The sequence below is a fragment of the Lycium barbarum genome, chromosome 1, assembly GCF_019175385.1.
Source record: "Lycium barbarum isolate Lr01 chromosome 1, ASM1917538v2, whole genome shotgun sequence".
NCBI classification, from domain to species: domain Eukaryota; kingdom Viridiplantae; phylum Streptophyta; class Magnoliopsida; order Solanales; family Solanaceae; genus Lycium; species Lycium barbarum.
In genome coordinates, this window is record NC_083337.1 from 140,323,762 (window position 1) to 140,343,972 (window position 20,211).

Sequence of the window (20,211 nt, forward strand, 5' to 3'; positions counted from 1 at the left end):
TTTTCGCAGCAAGCAGAAAACAAGTAAAATAAAGTGACCACTGCCCTTCTAATCCCAAGTCCCCTCTACCTGTAACTAAATTCTGAATAGTGTCGCTCAGCTTCAAGTTAAGATAATGCAGCTCAAAGTGTTATGTTTTCCTTATTAATTCAACTGTTAACAACTGGGAGAGCTGAAGACCAAAAGAGAACTAGAAGACCTAACATTCAGTCCTAGTGAGTATAAACAAGAGAAATTTACCTTCAACTTCAGATATCGACAGAAGTGTTCCACAAGTATGAAGCAATTGCTTCAAAGATCGATAAATATTTGTTGCACATAGAACCATGTTATGTTAAGTAGAAATGATACTTAATCCCTTGCAATTTATGTCTTATAACATTTGTAATCTCTTCTATGTTTAGATGGAAGATGAAGCAAGTCGAACAGCCAATGTTAGTGGAAGCGCACCTATTACTGAGTCTTTTGATTCAACACCGGAAGTTGAACAACATCCAATGATTTTGAAGAGGAAAGCTATAGAACCAAGATCTGCTGCTTGGCCGCATTATGATAAGCTCATAAAAGATGGAATTAATAAAGCAAAGTGCAAGTATTGTGGTAAAGTTCTCTTAGCTGATCCAACTAAAAATGGAACAAGTGGACAGAATAAACATTTGAAAACTTGTCCTAGAAATCCAAATAAGATTAACACTTCCAATATTAAGTACAAACAATCAAATTTAAACTTTCCATTAGAAGGTGAAATGGGTGATGGGGAAACTTGGACTTTTGATCAAGAGGTATCTCGGAGGGCTTTAGTTGAGATGTTAATCTTTGATGAGCCTCCTTTTCGTTTTGTTGAAAAGGAAGGTTTTAAGAAGTTTATGAAAAAAACTCAACCTTCATTCCGAGTTCCCTCCAATAGAACAGTGACTAGGGATTGTTATGTAGTTTTTGTTGAAGAGAGACAAAATTTTATAAAGTATTTGAAAGAAACATCACCAAGAGTTTGTCTAACCACAAACACATGGACTTCTATACAGAGAATAAATTATATGTGTTTGACAATACACTTTATTGAAAGTGATTGGCTCTTGCATAAACGAATTTTAAACTTTCAGGTCATCACTAGTCATAAGGGTGACGAAATGGCCCGTTGTATTAGTAAGTGTTTGCTTGATTGGAAATTGGAGAAAATAATCACTATAACTGTAGATAATGCTTCTTCTAATGATGTCATGGTGAAAGAGTTACACAAACAAATGGTTAACTGGGGATCTAACATGAAATGTAGTAACCATCTTTACGTGAGATGTATGGCTCACATTTTGAATCTTATTGTTCCATCTATCAAACGTATTAGGCAAATGGTGAAATATGTTAGACAATCTGCTGCAAGGATTAGAAAATTTGCGGAATGTTGTGAACTAAAAAACATAGACAGTAAGAAGTCATTATTTTTAGATGTTTTGACCCGGTGGAATTCGACCTACTTGATGTTGGATGCCGCACAACATTTTGAGAGTGCATTTGATAGGTTTGATCTTAAAGATGGTAGATCGTCAACTTATCTTGCTACTCATGTTTGTGAAGATGGTAGTATTGCAGGTGTACTTGAAAGTGATGATTGACAAAAGGTGAGAAACATGGTAATATTTCTTAAAAGGTTTAATGATCTAATTGAGAAGGTTTCAGGTTCACTTCATGTCACTTCTAATGGTCACTTTAAAGATATAGTTGAGCTTCACAATCATTTAAGAGAGTGTATGGAAGATGATGATCCTTCTTTGGCAAAAATGGGAGAAAAAATGATAGAAAAGTTTGTCAAGTATTGGGGTGCTCCTGAAAAAATGAATAAGCTGCTTTTTATTGCCTCTATCTTAGATCCTCGTAACAAACTTGAGTATGTTGACGCCGCACTTGAGGATATGTTTGGAGATGAAAAGGGGAGTGAAATAAAAGATGAAGTGGTGACTTACATGAAATCTATGTTTGAAGAGTATGTAGTAAAATTCTCTAATGCATCTCGACGCACATCTTCTCCCTCTGATTTATCGGGTCAGACATTGGATTCATCTAGATCTAACACTAGCACAAAATCAGCAAAAGTGAGAAATAGGATCCAAATGAAGAGGAACAAACAAGATGGTACAGGTTTGGGTGGTAAGTCGGAGTTGGAAAAGTATCTTAGTGAAGAACTAGAGCTGAATGATGATGAGGATAATTTTGATATCTTATCATGGTGGAAAGCTCATTCTCCTAGATATAAAATTCTTTCCGAGATGGCTCATGATGTGTTGGAAATTCCTATTTCTATTGTGACATTGGAATGTGCATTTAACATCGGGGGCCGTATTCTTGATTCATTTAGAAGTTCTTTGACTCTGAAATTGGTCCAAGCTGTTATTTGTCTCCAAGATTGGCGTCGAAATGAGCCTTATCTCGTAATGTTGAAGAAGATTTTAATGATCTTATGAAACTTGAACTTGGTATGTTTTTCAGTTTTTGTATTTTGTTTTATATATTTTTACTTAGTTTAATTATTGACATATCTCAAATTCTCTTTAGATATGTTTGATAGCTCAAAAGATTCCCTCGTTCTTGATTTGTAATCGCAAGATGGCTCAAGTAAGATTTTTGTTATGTCTAAGGTTTTGCATTATTTAATAGAGCCCTTAAATGTGATAGCATTTAAGAATTTTATATTCTATGATAGTCGGTATTTTTGAATTATAGAGCCCTTGATTTTGTGGGCTAATTTTTTTGCTGCTCTGATGCCGGCAACTGTCAATATTCTATTATTTGATTGAGATTTTGAACTTCAATGCTCTCTGATCCAAAAGCTTATCGTTGAATATTAGTTTCAAATTGATTGCTGAAATTATTATTCATGTAGTTGAATCTATTGCTTTTTTAAGCAGGCAATTTGATACTGTATTAAGAGTTCAGTCACCTATCTCTCTGCGTATTTTATTGTATCTAGAAGATAAGTAATCCGATTGAAAATAATTAGATGAATAGATGCTTTGTGCTGAATTTGAGCTAAAATTCTCAGTTGCTTTGCTTATTGCGATGTGTGTTATGCCGCAACTGTTGAATGCATTTATTGTATCGAACAGTTGAATGCTTTCTGATCCACAAATTTGAGTTAGAAATAGATCATATGTTAATATTAGCTAAATATTCATAACTGATATATTACGCCTCCGATCAATATACTAATTGCAACTTGAGCTACAATTTAGTTGTTCTGTTTATTACAATGCGTATTAGTAGCAAAACTGTCAAATGTGTTTACTGATTGAGGTTTTGCAATTCAATGCTCTCTGATCCACGAATTTGAGCAAGGAATGGATTTGTCTTTGAATGATATTAGAGCTTCCATTTTCTGGACAGTGGGCAGTAGCAGTACAACAGCTTCATAATTTCTCTATCTTTTGTTGTTGGAAGCTAGCAAGCTGCTGATAACTTCCTAGCCAAATTTCTAATTGATTATAGTATTGTGCTTTATATATGTACACCTGTTTCAACTTTTATTTTGACTTCTGGTTGTTATTTGTCTGATGACTTCATTGACTTGTACTTTGGAGTTTATTTAATCAAACTGTTAGAGCTTTGATTTTTTTGGAAACCATGTACCATCCATTAGACATTTAGATGTTATCATGTGGATATCTAATGTCTTGGTGTGGTGATATTGAAGCATCCTAACTGTTTGCAGGTGGAAATATTGAAAATATCTCTTGCACATCATGAATGAACTACCGTTGTCTGTTGGGGCATTTATGTTGCAAATGATACTCAATGTGCATCAGCGGAGATGATCATATTAATGAATCATCCAGATTTGACAAGGCTCTTGGTTGGTAGACATGAAAGCATACGCTTATGAAGACTTAACCTTAAGCATGGGTTACTAGTTGATTGGTATAAATGTAGTTGATTAGTATAAATGTTCACAGAACTCTCTTCCCATTCCAGAATGAATGCAACTGCTAGCAAAAAAAATGGTATTACCGCATACCGTACCGAACTGAAGTTTGATTTACCTATTACCGAATTACCGAACCGAAGTTTGAAAGTTCAGTATTTGGTATATACTTTCAATTACCGATTACCGAATTACCGAACCCGAACTTAAAAATACCGAACCGAATACCGAACGCCCAGCCCTAGTCATGCCCCTTCTATGGGGTACGAATTTATAATTTTTTTTATGTTTCGTGTCTTATTTCTGCCACACATTACAGTGTGTATAATATGGGTTGATTTTGTTTTATAGGTTAAGAAATGTAAGTTCTTTGAGTGGAGGAATGATCATATTGATGAAATGTCTAAGATTGTTATTCACAAATTGATTAAGAAAATGGAAGAGCAAGAAGTGGAATTGAAGAAGAAAATGGTGGAAGAAGTTGGTTTGACAAAAGAAATGGAAGAAGGAGAGTCTTCTTGCATTGAAGGAGATATTAGTAATGAGAATAGTGAAATGGCGATCGGTAATGAGAATGTCACTACGAATGAAGAGATGAAAGTGTTAAAGGTTAAAGAAGAGATGAAAGTGTCAAAGCTTGAAGAAGAGATGAAAGTGATGAAGCTTGAAGAAGAGAAGAAAGGTAGATGCTTCACTATTAAGAAGTTTTTCTTTTTGTGTATGTTCTTTGGTGTTGTTATTTGGTTTATTGGGTGTTCTTGAACAAGCATTACCAATGTTGATTGCCATAGTAGGATTACATGTTTGTATGTTGAAGGATGTTTAAGTGATTGTTATTCACTTTATGTTTGTAAGTTGAAGGAGTTTCTTGTCATGGATGTTCAATCAAAAAGTTGTCTTTATTCAATTTTTGAGCAAAAACCATAGATAAAGATTTCATAGATCATTCATTAATTTCAAAACTTTACATAATAGGGAGAGACCTAATCTATTTAAATAACCTCCCTCTTGTTATTAACAAAGAAGGTACTTTCTCATTAGCTTCACAACCATTAAAACATAAGACATGTCCCTCCCTTAGACTGTTTGCATCAATGAAATATTTCCACCATTGACAGAGGCAGGTATGCACGCCAACCTTATACGTCATATAGTATGCACGCTCCTCATAGAGAACAACAACTTGTTTATTTGTGTTTGAAAGAAAATCATGTATGTCATAAGGTAAGATCTGCATAAAATACATGGGGCATTATGAATAATGAAACACGTCAATTGACATAAATTTGAAAAATAACACTTACAAAATCATCGTTGTGAACGTATGATTTGGCTAGTTTCTTCTCAAAATAAACCAGGTCATCTTCACCAAGAGGCATTTTGCTATGAAATGTGATGTTTGAATGAGGAAGAATGATATTCCTAGGATGTTTGTATGTAGGGATGAATTGAAATGGAAAGGTTAATAGCCTTTTTATAGGCTGATGACATTGAATGTGTTGTTACAATTCCAATCTTTCTTCCCAACTACCAGTCAATGTACATGAATTCAATTACATTGAATTGAATTCGTCTAATGAAGGCTGCTGACTGAATTCATTTCAGTCAATGTACATGAATTCAAGCTGGCACTGAAATCTGCCCACATTTTAATGTACACACACTGCACAGTTTTAACTCTACTGTTCAATGTACACACTGCACAAATCATAAATCACTGCTCAATTGACACACTGCACAAATGGAACTAACAAGTATGATTACTAAGTCATCCAAACACTGCTCAAATATGTTTACCAAAATGCAGTATGCAGTATCACAACTGATTGAGCACAAACAGTGGACACTAACAAGTATGATTAATAAGTCATCCAAATACTTAATTGAGCACAAAACATTACACTTACAGAAATGCTTAATAGTCATTCTAATAGCTAATTCAAGTCTTCCAAACAACCTAATTCAAGTAATCCAAATAATACAAAGTGTTTAATATCCAAAAGCATCTTAATTCTAGTCATCCAAATAATAGTCATCACTTCCATGGCTCCTTTCCTTTGCTGCTAGTGGCCTTGTTGAGTTTGTCCCTTCTAATCTCATCAAGCATGCTTCTTCAGTAGCATGGTTTGCCTTTGTACCTCATCCCTTGCCTTGTCTTGCCTTGTGACCAAGGTCACATGTGACTTCGACAGATCTTATAGGTTGGCTTGCTTAATGTTTACCACCAAAATTCAGCACTCTCTAGAAGGCATGCCATGCTGCAATAAAGAAATTTGAAAATTAGTCAGTTCACAACTTCACATACCAATGCTATTGTAAAGAAAATATTAAACTTACATTCGGGGATGTATAACCACTTTCAGCAACAAAGACTCTCATACCAACTGTTTTTGATCTTTTATTTGGGTAAGTAGAGGGACCCTCAAAACCAACTCTTTTGAGAACAGCAAGGGCATGACTACTTGACTTTCTTGTTGTTCCAGACATAGTGTTAGAATTAGGAGTAGCGGTAACCTTTGTTACCTTTATTGGCCTTCCTCTAGGCTTTGGACTAGCAGCAACTGCGGGTTTTTTTTTTATTGGCCTTCCCCTTGGTCTTGGAGGAGCATTAGAAGCATTTTTTTCCTTTCTTGGCCTACCCCTTGGTCTTGGAGGAGTTTCAGGTACCACAGGTGCTTTTCTTGGTCTCTCCCTTGGCCTTGTGGCATTGTTTAAAGCAGTTTCTACTCCTTGAGTTGCAGCAGCCCTTGGTGCAGCAGCTTGTCCAGGTGTAGAGGCAACAGTACTTGGTCCAGCATTGTTTGAAGCAGCAGCTGTTTGAGATGCAACATTTGTTTGAGATGCAACAAAGGTTTGAGAAGCAGGAGTTGTTTGAGATGCAGTAGTGGTTTGAGAAGCAGCAAAACCAGCCCATGTTCCATTCTACAAGTTAAATGCAAAGTTAGAAAAATTCAATAGTACAGTCCAAAGATAAGAAAATTACAATTCATTGACTTCCCCATGTTGTCTTCTAATGTCTTTAATGCCATTGGAGATATTCTTGTCACCCAAGTGTTTGCAAAAGACCTCATCACACCTATCCTTCACCCTAATCTCTTCTAGCATGGTTATGATGGTTTTGTGTCTTGCAGCCAAAATCCAAGCATCAAAGCTCTCAGCCATATTATTGCCAATGATGTCACACTTAATTTCAGTATTAAAGTATACCTTACAGAAAGTGTTCCTTGTAGTAGAGTAAATCCTCAACAATCTTCTTACCACCAAGAAGCTCCAATTTGTCCAAATTTCTCCTCAAATGTGCTTCTAGCACATCTCCAGAAAATCAGCCTCCTTTCAAGGCCTCCCCAATCTTTTGACCAGTTTGCAAGAATGTGTCTAGCACATTGCCTCTGCTCCACTTGTGCTAGCAGCTCTTTTATAGTGGCAAGAAGCCCTTGAAAAGAACAGTTTAAATCAGCAAAGTGTAACAAGAAATAATAACATAAACAATATAAATCAAGAGTTTAGTACCTTCTGCATATCTGAAATGAATGTGTAACCAGTCACATCCCCTAAGTTCAAGTCTTCAATCAACAGTTTCATAAACCATGTCTATGTGATTTTGTTCTTATACTCCACAAGAGCCCAAGCAATTGGTATATCTGGTTGTTGCCATCCTTAGCCACAGCAACTAGCAGTTGCCCTTTGCTACAACCCTTTAAGAAACAGCCATCTAACCTAATGTATTTTCTACAACCACTCAAAAATGACATTTTCAAGGCATCAAAATAGATGTAGAAACCTAAGAAGCAAGGCCTACCATCTTCAGCAAATTCTGTAGTAGACATTTTTACCACACAAGTACTTCCAGGATTTGTTCTCAACACTTCATCTCTGTCATGCCTCGAACCATGGTCTGGGCAAAACACGGCACTCGGTGCCTTACTGCATGTGACCGAGCGAATCACATGGCTTGCTGAATCATCATGAGGCATACATGAGCGGAATATAACATGAAACATGATAGGTTTTAAGAAAACACATGAAGTCATAATAATTAATAAAATACTCGTTTAAAAACATGAATGTGAAAATACCATGAATTGAGCCAAAGATGGCTAAACAACTTGCATGTCTGACATAACTAAACTGGTTAGTCTATGAAACCTCTAATCATGAGTCTTGACTGGAAAACGTACTTGTTGGGATAAAGCCCCCAGCATACCTTTAAATGCATAACTAATAAAATACAGATAATTGACTATAACCCCGAATGAGATGGGGCTCACCAATAAGCTGATACGAGCGAATCCTACTGAGCAGATGTGGCGTCCTGTAAATCTGTACTAGCATCGTGAAATGCAGGCCCCGGGGTAATAAAAGGAGACGTCAACACATTGAATGTACTGGTATGTAAAGTAATTGAATAAAATAACATGGGATATGGAAATAACATAATAAAGACTGAACTGAAACATGATCATGAACATGAGTACATATACATATATAACATGTGTAAAGTATCGTGAGTAGGGAGAGTAGTAAATATAACCGACAACATAGTCTAGTATTTGCGTCCTACCAGCAGAACACTCATACCTTGCCAGGGACATTAGATTTAATAATATTATGAAAGGATCCAGTCATTATGAGAAATCGTCCTAAGCATGGGTGGAGCGATCCTCATCCTACGGTGGCTAGGTAATTTCAGGCTGTTTGAAGCCTTCTCGGTAATTAATGCAACTCCCAAAAACATGAACGTGGAAAATAAGTGGACTTGATGCCCATGGCTTTTCATGAATCATAACTTGCATGTACATGGATATCATTCGTATTATGCTTGCATGAACTTATAAAACATATATAGCTTTTCTTGAAAATATCATAATAGTTCATAAACTTGCATGTAAGAACCCATGGAATGCAAGGTACGGGTTTTCATGGATTACAGACAGATTCTCAATAATCATAATGATGTATCAAGAACACAATGAAGAATTTATAACAATTTAATACATAATATAACATGGGGCATGGACCTAGGATTATCATGAACATGATTAAAAACCTTAGTTTTCGTAAAGCTTCATACTTTATGAAAGAAGAAGCGTGGGGAAGAACAGTGATGTTCCCACACGTAGATAGCAACCCTACATACCTGGTAGTACTCCAAACTTGAAATAAAAATCTGAACTTGGAAGAAGAAATCTGAACTTGGAAGGTTTGAGTCTTGAGTCCTTTAAATGTGTTTTCTTGAAAACCCTATGTTAAGAACAATGATTTCATGGTTAGATTATGAGAACACATGTTAGAATTGATTTGGAAGGGCTTGGATTGACTGACCTTAATGTTCTTGGTGTTGGAGAAGAGGAACAGGTCATTCTAGGGTTTAGGGACTTGTAAAAATAAAAATTAGAACTGAAACTAGGTATTTATAGTTTTTGGTGCGACGTGGGAAATACGATCCGTATTCTGAATTACGGTCCGTAAACCTGGATTGTAATTAAGCATGTTCAACAGGATAGAAACACCGTAGCACCTCCTTCCCAAATACGACCATCAAATACAGTCCGTATTTTAACAATATATATTCCCCAAGCCAAATTCCACAATGCACAGTGATTTAGATGCCAAAATATTATTTAAAATACGGGTCGTATACTGAAATACGGTCCATATTCTGGGGTGTAAATCCCCATCTGATAACTGAAGAGAAATTTCCAATTCCCACATTCTCTATTTGGTTTTCTAAGTCTAGAAACATGATCAAAGCTTAAGTTAAAGGTACGGGGTGTTACAATCTCTGTAATCAAGTATTCTTCCAAACTCTTTTACATGATCACCCATAATCTCTAGTAAAACCTTAGCTCTAGCTCTCCTAACACCCGTAAAGATTGAATGTGTCATAACCAACTAAACGTTGAAGGGGCATTTGACGATTTTTCCTGTCTAGTATCAAAAGAGCATTATACAAATTTCTTCGTATTATTTCACAAATGAAAACAATAATTACAAAAAGTGGTTCTTCCTTGCAAAAAAGAGTTGACTCGAAAATTATTATACTCATAGATAGAAGTATAGAAATGATTGTTGCTGCCAGAGAAACCAAAGGGTCCCAGTTGAGCAGACAGAGACAACGAAGATTACGTGTCCAACAGATACAAGTCTATCGTCTACACCACTCAAACAAAAACACATCACCTGACAGTTCATCTAAGTTCCGACCTTTCCTTGATCCGCTGTCTTTGTTTTTGTTTTTTTTCGTGAGTACTAAATATTATCTTTTATCTATAAACTTATGTCTAATTAAGTAGTTTTATATAAAGTGAAACTAAGGCCTCGTTTGGTTAGAGGAATCAGGTGTTATATCCCGGTTTAGAATTTGGGACTAAATTTATCCCATATATGGTTGGAGGTTTAAGTTAAAATAGATACTCCCTCCATCCCAATCTAAGTTTCTTAGAGGGTGTTTGGATTGGCTTTTTAAAAATAGTTTATAAGCTAAAGTTGAAAGTCATAAGTTCGAAATATTCAACTTTTAGCTTATTTTTGTACTTTTTTTGGCCCGAAATAAGTGCTTAAAAGCATTTTTTGTCTTTATCAAACACCACATCTTAGCTTAAAAGATACCAAAAAGCACTTAAAATAAGTCAATCTAAATACCCTTTTAGTTTGACTGAGCACAAAGTTTAAGGAATAAAAATAGACTTTTGAATCTTATGATCCTAATTAAAGATGTGTGTAATGTACTAAAATGTCCTTTTAATCTTCTGGTTTTTAAAACTTGCTGATATTTGAATTGTCAATTTATTAAATATAGAAAGAGACACTCTTTTTAGAACAAATCGGAAAGTAAAATATTTAAATTGGGACGGAAGAAGTATTAGAGTCCGGACTATAATTTGGTTAACTTATCCACCGTAAAAGGTGGATAAGTTATCTAGGTTATATCGTAATTTTAATGCTAAGATTATAATTCTGGAATATAAAACAAACGGCCACTAAAGGAGAAATTAATAATGATTCTCCCTAACCAACACTTTTGTACTTATTCCTAACTTTTCCACTTCATTAACTCCCAAGTAGGGACGTATTGACGAACTGAATCCACACAAAATTCAACTAGCCAGGCAACCTTGTTACGTATCTTCTTCTTTTTTTTCTTTCTTTTTTCTGATTACAATATACAGAGAGATTAATCTGTGTAATCAAGACAGCCATTTGGGTGCAGGAGAAGTGATCAAAGAGGCAAATATGGTGGGCTTATTCTCTAGATTTTCTGTGAGCAGAGCTGCCCATCGTCGAACTCAAAGTGCACTTGTCAGTTTCTCTCTCTCTCGCTCTTTCTCTCTGTGTGTATATATATTTGTTTCATCATTTTACGTAAATTCTTTAGCTTTATGTTGATTTTCTTGTTTTTCAATTTGGGTGTCAAAAGCTTTTCTTTCTTATGTTCCTCCTCGACTTTGTTGTTTACTTGTTTCCTTTGAAACAAATTGGCTTTTGTTCCGAGGTGAACTAGATTGATCTTTATGTTCTCAAATTTTCTGAGACACTGGAATTTCAGGTTGACTAGTTCTTGGCGTTTTGGTGTTTTCAGTCTCTCAATTGTGTCTAATTTAGTCTAACCCAAAGTTTGTTTTGGTGTCTACATTTGGTCTTTGTTCTGCAAAATCATTAAAACAAAGTTGGTTCTGATTCTTCTCTTTTCTCATGAATTTGATTGGTTAAACTCATTGTATTGATTGATAACTTGGTAAGCTTATAAATGGCCAAGTTCTTGTCATTAACCACTCAACAATTGCTCATAATTAACTCGAAAACATAGTAATAATGTCTTGAGATCTTCCCTTTCGCAAAAAGTCAACTTGGACTTCTTTCCTTAGTGGAGATTTAAATCTGGTTTAGTTATGGCAATTTGTGTTCTCATTTCAAATGCAGGATGAAAGGGAAGTGTTGCCCCCAAATTTAGAGGAAACAGATGCAACTAGTATAGGTGGAGCTTCCTCTGTGGTGCCTTATGGTATTGAATTTGCATACGAGTTCAAGCCAGTTGAACACCCACCTGAGCCTCTTGATATTGATTGGCCAACTCAATGTCCGCTGCCAGAACCTTCAGTACTGAATGTAAGGTCTTCAACTCACCCTATGTCACTGAAGTTGTGCTCTATAGACAAGTGCATATGGTCTCATCTTGAGCAAGTGTTTGAATTCCTAGAGGATAAGTACTATTTTTGTAGGCATAAATTTCTTCCTAGTTAGTTTTCTCTGTTATATTAATGGTGGACCCGAATTGCAACTTTAAGGGTTTAATTAAGAAGCGCGAGCACATACTTGACAAATGATCTAATGTGATAGTCAAGATAAATGCTCTCTAATTTGTTCAGTGAAGTAATCCGCAGCCTGCATAATATTCCTATTTCATCATATAGAATTTGTATAGTTGATGGCTTCCCGTGTTGACCTTTTTTGTGTATGCATATGCCTTCATACATAAAATGGTCAGATGAAATTGCAGGGCTCATATGAAAAATTGGTCAGTTTGTGAATTGATTCAAAGTATGGTGGCCAAAGGGGAAAATGGTTAGACGATTTCACTAGCTATATTTGCTTCTACGATCTATAAGGAAGGGCTTGGTGCTGGCTTTGCTGATTAGTAATAGGTGTCCCAATTCAACTGTTTGATATAGTGCTATGTTGGTAATGGACATAAGGCATATGATGACTGCTAATAGTACAAGATCGCTATTGACCCCTCAGCTCTTTCATTTATAATCACTATTGATTATAAATAGGATTGCTAACTGCGAATTTGTATTTTTCTTGACTATTCCCACAGGATGGAAAAATATGGAAGGACCGAGTCCCTGCTGTGCGAATTAGAAAGCCTGATATTCCCGTTGTGCAGGAAGGAAGAGCTGCCAACTCTGAGTCAGCTCGAACAATACCTAGACCTCCCATGAATCATGTTATTCTTCCATCAATCAGTGCACCTGAACGTAGTCTGCTTAAATTTCTGGAGGAATCAGGGATTTGTTGATCGATTGGTTTACTTTGTCGAGGTACTATTGCTATACCGCAGAAAGTTGAGACTCTCCGCTCGCCTCTTCAGAAGTTCCCCCCTTTGTTTTTTTCAGTTAAATGCTTGGTATTGTGTATGTATTTCACAGGAAAATTCAAACACAGTTGCATGTAAATTTTATAATAATGTTAACAGAATCATTTGTACAGTTTACAATAGTAATATTTTAGGTTAGTGTTGTATCTTTTACATCATTATCGGTTGGTTCTATGTTACAACAAACATAACATATGTAGATGGTTCTTGGAGAAACAGGATTCAAGTCTAGCTCAGACCTATTTGAAATGCTCGCACAGGCTGTTTATTGTGTTATGTGTCAAGTTTCTGTCCACGCCTGAAAGCTTGAACTTGGTGTTATGACGTAAAAAATTCACCAAAAGTGTTTTCCGGAAAATGAGTCATTTAGACGAGTGGATATGAAAATCTTGTTTAAATATTAAGTAAATAGTAGTAATAAAACAAGGACAATGACACATTTTCCGCATTCTTGGTTTCCAATTGAAGGACGCTCCCAAGAGTACAAAGATTAAAAAGAAATTCTCAAAGAAGAGGGAAACCAGATAGTATCCGACTCTTTTACTTACTGCTAAAAAAAAAGGGTATCTGATTCATGTCCCATGAGTGCCGGTATCTTAACATGAGTGTGACAATACATGGCCATAAAATTTGGTGTAGGTACACGATACAGGATTCTTCATTCCAGCAACTTGTTAAGAGTGAGGTTTAACTTACATTTTCCTCTTATTTAGTTGGATAAGATTGTATATCCTTACAAGAGAGTATGCCGTTCGCCCCTATTTCTAAAGTGGCTTATGCAACCTGAGCAGGAAATATGAAAGATCATCGAAGACCTTAGACGGTACGATTAAAGTTTCGCAACTATGAAGATCCGATTGATTGGAATGAAGATCCGATTGACTGGAGATTAGAAGCGTAGTTGATTGATCGAAGAAATCACTATGAGCCTTTATTTTTTCAAACGGGGCCTAACTGCTTTCTTTTCCATATGAGCCTCCACGTATTAAAGAATGTGATATTGTTAAGTACTGAAAGAATTTGCTTCACTTATAACTGCACTCAAAAGTGTTATGATGCGTTTGTTATGCGGACAGAATTTGCCAACTTCAGAATGGGACAAATGTAGATCTTTCATAATTTTAATTTTAAAAATATATGTAGGATATAACTTTCAAGGCTTTGCTACGGTCCTGGTCAGTGCTCATAATCACATAATCCTTTTGAGTACCATCTTTTTTGGCTTCAAGACTTGCAAGTAAATAACGAAAGAGCAACATATCAAATTAAAGAAGAAAAGGGCAGTTAATGAAATGACATCGATATCAGTACTTACAAGACTCTGGAAAGGTACGATACATATTAGTACATACTACCAAAAGATAAACAAATCAAAAGAACCATTTTTCGTCAACCAGTTAAAAGCTTAATGGTGACGCTGAGAAAAGCAAACATTTCCAAAAACTCGTTGAATATCCAAGCAAGATACCAGATACACTACATTCTCGTTGCTGATTTTCAGCCTTCCATTAATCGTGCCTCAGTGAACTCCCACATTTATCTGATCCTTTCTAGGACAACAGAAAACCATGGTTGTGGTCAAAGCCACGCAGGTGGTTTCTCCAGACTTTTGCAACCTCCGGATTGCTCTTTGCCCTTCAACCCTAAACAAGCATATAACATGGATGACAAGATATGAGACAAGCCCAGGTTTTGTATGCGATCAACCATATACAGACATAAGATTGATAGTTTGCCCACTCAGCAAACCTCTCTCTCACATCTCTTAACCTTTATAGGCAAGGAAGCTACAACAACAGGGATGTAGAAAGAAATGAGGGGGGCTCATCGGAGGTCATCCTGAAGGTTCATTGGACAAAAGTCACTATTCTAATTTGTCACTTAAACATCATCCAACTGAACTCAACTAACTCAAAATAAAACAGGCCAGAATTTATATATTTTGTACCGGAAAGCTGATGTGGCATATATATAAATTCCTACCTACTTTATTTTTGAGTTAAACCCGGCTTAGTTGGATGATTTTAAGTGACAAACTGCAATGAACGTCTAGTTGGATAACCATAGAATAAATTTTCCCCAACAACTGAGATGTTGTTCTCCAAGAAAGCTTATATAATTTGTGCTTGAATATAGGAAAAAGTTTGGATAGCTGAGGTCACACTTAATCTCTGCTGGGTTGGTCAATAAAGGGACGCATGAAACGACATAGCAAGATATAAGCTTGCAACTTTCTGCTGGGGATTGTCAATAAAGAGATTCATGAAACGACTTGCAATGCTCTGCTAGGGTTGTTCAATAAAGGGATGCATGAAATAAAGGGTCATGTGTTGGTGGGGGGTCGAAGGTACACCGTGTTATTAGCCCTGGTGCGGGCAAGCTGGCCCGGACACCATGATGGAGGGATTATACTGGGCTTCTTGTTGTTGTTGTTGTTGTTGTTGGACACCATGATTATTAAAAAAATTAATACTAAACAAGGGGATGCATGAAATGAAATAGTAAGATATAAGTTAGAAACTCTCTGCTGGGGTTAGTCAATAGAAAGACACATGAAGCGAAGGAGCAAGATATATGCTCTGTTTTAACTTAATTATTGTATAAGTTGATTAGATTTTTAGATACCAAGATACATAAATATAACTCACTAGAAGGATTCATATACAACCACTAAAAGTAAGGAAAACGTCATGTTCCAACTTAGTCGTGTAAAAGTATATAAACTAAAGAAAGCATGTGCTTTTCTTGTTACAACGTAGAATGTATAACAACCATTCGGGCAAAAGAAACTACAGCTAAGAGGGAGGTACTCACTTTGAACTGCAACTCCATTTATGATACAGCATGTATTCAGCTAGAAAAAAAAGTCAGCTCAGCAATTGGAACATTTGACGGCACTGTTACCATTACAAGATTGACTTCTTCTTTGTGAAAGTCGAGCCGGCTTCTTAGAGTAGCAAGAATTCCACTCCCCACCATCTTGAGAATAATAATCCATCGGATAATCCGCAATTACCCCTTCCTTCACTTTTTCACCACCATTATCACAATCACCACAAGATTCATTCTTTGAACACTTCAAACCTTCGTCGTCTGAATTCACAGTTGTCTTCTTCCTCTCCCACCACCCAGACAAATCACCCAACGCAATCTCCGCCTCAAACGGAGTTAGCAAAGGCTTCCTAAACGCATCTCCCCAATCAATCGACAACCTAGGACACGCGATCTGAATCCAAGCATCCACCGCATCCTCAAACAATGCGATCCTCGTAGGAGATATCTCCGACATCAACACAACCGTCCAAGTCATCCCTTTCTCTGACATCTTCTTCTCTAACCTATCCAATATCCTCGGATTCCCTTGCCTACCTAACGTCCCTAACACTATCCCCCAATTCTTCGCTTCCCTCCTCGCCTTCTCAATCGCTCTCCTCCTCTCATCCTTCATTCCCTTATGATCATACTCCTCCACAAACAACTTCCCTATAAACGGATCATATCTGTACGTCTTTATCCCCGGATTCGCTATCATAAACGCCTCTAAATGAAACCTACCATCAGCCACAAACACCAAAACCACATTCTCGACACCATTAAACCTGTTACCAACGCTCGGGGCAGTACAACCGAGTACTTCCCCAGCCGATAAGGGTTTACTTTGCGGGATCAAAACCCTAAACCCTAATTTCTCCAATTCGGGCTTTACAGCCCGAATAGCAGAAGCAAACTGAATAGTCCCAGCCATTACGATATCACCATACGTTTCATTATCAGCGTTATCATAGAAATTGAATTTCAGTTCATTCAACAACCTGTTAACACCAATTGAAATCTCGACAAATATATAAAGACAAGGAATAGTAGTGGAATCGATAGGTACGAGGCAACTATGTCCGAAATGGATTAATAAATCAGCGTTGAGCGCACGCGCGGAGAGGTCGTCTACACAACACGCGCCGTAAGTGACGTCACCTAGGATGAAGACGTGTGTCGCTGAAGTGAATGTTGAGAGTATGTCGGAGATGATGAGTGAGTACATGAGGAGACCTTCGGGGAACTGTAGGGCGACGCGCTTGGCGTTAGTGGTGTGCACGCGCCAGACACATTTGTGGATTTCGAAGTTGTAGTTTTGAGGGAGGAGAGAGATGGCGGAGTTGAGTGATGGGTTGTTTAGGATGGTGTCGGGGATTTGGTTTTTAATGAAGCGTTTTGGCTGACGTGGACGAGTAGTATTTGGTTCTTGGTTTCCGGTGACTGTGGCGGCAAGCGCCGTCGTAGGGTTAAGGTCGCCGGCGTGTTCTTTCTCCATGGTTTAATTAACTGGCGGTGTAAATGTTAATGGAAAAAATGAATAAGCATTTAAAATTTTGTATAAATAGTGTGATTAAAGGCTAATTAGGGATCCGGAGTATCCAAACTAACTAGCCTATAAATAATACTGCTACATTCCCTCCATCTAAAGTTCAAGTCACACAGTTAATTTATTTATTTTCATTTTACCTTAATCATCAAAAACAGTGTTCACCTAGGCTTTTTTTCTTCGGTCAAAGAAAGTGTTCACTTAGTGAATCAAGAAAGAATTAGAGTCGTTTGTCCATGAGAATTATTCATTTTTTTCCAGAATATTTTTTCACTTTATTATGTTTGGTCATAAACATTCCAAATACAACTTGAAGTTGTATTTAGAATTTGAAAAACAACCAAAACTTATTTTTCACTTTCAATACATTCAAACAACCAAATATTCTTTGCAAAAACTATAATCAAACACAACTTCATCTTCAACTCTAACTTTCACTTAACTCCAAAATACCAAATAAAGTAAAAAATATTTGGTTTTTATGGCCAAACGCCTACTTAATCTTATATTTCCAGATTTATCCCTATTAAGTAATATATGATTAAATCTCAATACCTATTTAATTAGGGACAGTTTAGTCAAATTAACTTTTTATGTAGGAGTTAGTATTTTCTTAAGGGGTGAGCAAATAACTAAGTGGACACACTTTTTGATCCGGATGGAGTATTAATGAAGATGACACGTAAATAGACTAACCTGTTAATGGAGAAAAATTATAATTTAGTTATAATTTAGACATAAATAAGGGTAAAGTTAATCAAATACCCCTCCTAATTAATATTTGTTGATGTAAAACAAAAAGGTGACAGATCATGTGAGATGGAGGGAGTATACCTGGTCTTGTGCAGTCATCATTCTGGTCTTGTATAGTCATCATTTTCTTATGTAGGTAGTATACGGCCCTTTACTTCCATCCGTCTTGATCATATTAAGCCGATCTGAAACTTGGCACTTGTTTAGTTGTTTTTTAATTGGATTTTAGAATGATGGCATTTTTGAATGAAGTCTATCCGAACCGAATTAGCAATTCTTGTAGTTCTTCCTTTTTTTTTTTTTTACTTTTTTTTTTTAGCATAATATTATATTATTGTTAATGGAAGGAAAACATTACTAAAAAAACAGTATTAGTTTGATAGGAAAGACATGGTGTAAAAGTTGAAGGATTGGAATAAATAAATGAATTTGAATTGCATGAACATTAGATACTACAAATATTTAATCTGACTGAATAAAATCTAGAAGAGTGATCTCCAAGTGGCACCATCTTCAGTGTAGCAATTCCAATTCTTGCTATCATCTCTGTCATGACCTATTTAGCAAATCTAACATTTCTGTAGATATTCTCTATACTTCTTCACTACTTGTATAGTTTTACGGAGGTAAGTTGTAATAAAGGTCTCAATTTTCAGTTTCAAAAAAGTTGTAATAAAGGAATCCTTTTGTCTTCTTTCCTATGAGTTTCGACCGTTTTTGGTTGTGCTGAACAACTCGCGGAATTAAATACTATTCCACGAGGATCTTATATCAGCTATACATTCCCCTTGCATTTCTGTCGTAGACATATGAATGAATTGAAGCAAGTCCATGGCTAAAACTTGAAAATTGGATTTGTTTTTGGAAACTGCCTATTCAGGCAATCTTCGGGTTACTTGTACTCTTTCAAACTGGGGCAGCATGGATTATGCCTGTTCAATCTTCGAGAATTGGTTATCCAAGTTCATTTAAATAAAACAGCATTATTAGACACCACGTCAAGAATATTAACCTAGAAGAAGCTCTGTTATGGTATATTCAGATGATTAGTTCAGATTCATGAGTAGATTTTCGAGTTTGGACTTGATGAAGATGGGTTTGTGCAGAATAGTTTGACCAATATGTATAGTAAGGGTGGAGAAATTTGGAAATCTTGCCGTGTTTTAAGCAAATGGATCCGAAGACAATAGCCTCTCGGAGTGCATTTATTGCAGCTCATGCTAATTCGGGGATGGTCTAAATGCTTAAATGTTTTTGATTAAATAATTTTGAAGAATCTTGGAGGGCAGAAGAAAGTGGATAGGTTGATGTGCTTTTAGCTTGTACTAGTTGGTTGTGCTTGATTCAGGCATGGCCACACATGAATATCTTTGAGGAACATGAATGAATGAAAATATTATGATATAGCACTCAAGGGGTGTGGGCCGAGTGGTCAATGAAATGATTTGAAAATCATCGGAGATCAAGGTCCAAAGTTCAGTAGAGAAAAAAAATATTAGGTGATTTTTTCTCATCTGCTTAAGCCTTGGAGGGTAGAGTTAACTCTGCACTATTTTAGTAGGAGTTGACGGGCATCTAAAGAAATAGTCAAGGGTGTGCATGAACTGGCTGGCACCTCCATTATAAAAAGAATGTTACAGTAGATCTTTAAAAGTCTTGTATGTAAATCAGTAAATGTGGCTGCCTAAAGCTGGCAAATGCTTTTGCACTAACACAAACATGTGTGTTCCCCCCTACAAGGATAGTTAGGAATGTCAGAACGTTGAGTGATTGTCCACGCATATATAAACTAAGCTTCCATGATTTATGTAAAAGAACTTGTTGTGGACCCGAATAGGTTCCACCATTTCAAAGATGGAACTTGATCTTGTAGAGACTACTGGTGAGTAGTGAATCCACATTCTTTCTTTTTTCCTCTTTCAAATTGGCCCTTGAAACTGCCCTTTCACTTTGTGCAGTCCAAAACTCTAATAAAATTTCAGCAAGCAACTTAAGCAATAAAGTTTATTCCTTGGTCGGCAATGCTTTGGGGTGGGATCAACTAGAATGGACAATAAACTCCAAACATAATCCCATAAGACAGACTCA

General features: G+C 36.4%; 2 protein-coding genes across 3 annotated transcripts; one reads left to right on the forward strand and one right to left on the reverse strand.

Moving 5' to 3' along the window:
- The first annotated feature begins 10,913 nt into the window (after positions 1-10,913).
- On the forward strand, positions 10,914-13,122 carry LOC132640121 (uncharacterized). Of its 2 annotated transcripts, none has more exons than XM_060356574.1 (3): positions 10,914-11,212; positions 11,834-12,024; positions 12,732-13,122. In XM_060356574.1, the coding sequence occupies exons 1-3, from the start codon at positions 11,147-11,149 to the stop codon at positions 12,853-12,855; spliced, it is 381 nt and encodes a 126-aa protein (XP_060212557.1). In that variant the 5' UTR covers positions 10,914-11,146; the 3' UTR covers positions 12,856-13,122. The 2 variants fall into 2 exon arrangements, with proteins under 2 accessions (XP_060212557.1, XP_060212548.1); XM_060356565.1 differs by having other exon boundaries at positions 10,921-11,212; positions 11,834-12,019.
- Positions 13,123-14,275: 1,153 nt separating this feature from the next.
- Positions 14,276-17,429, reverse strand: LOC132640129 (uncharacterized). Its single transcript, XM_060356589.1, has 2 exons — positions 15,825-17,429; positions 14,276-14,653 (listed from the first exon to the last, which is right to left on the reverse strand). The coding sequence occupies exon 1, from the start codon at positions 17,317-17,319 to the stop codon at positions 15,883-15,885; it is 1,437 nt and encodes a 478-aa protein (XP_060212572.1). The 5' UTR covers positions 17,320-17,429; the 3' UTR covers positions 14,276-14,653; positions 15,825-15,882.
- Positions 17,430-20,211: the final 2,782 nt, after the last annotated feature.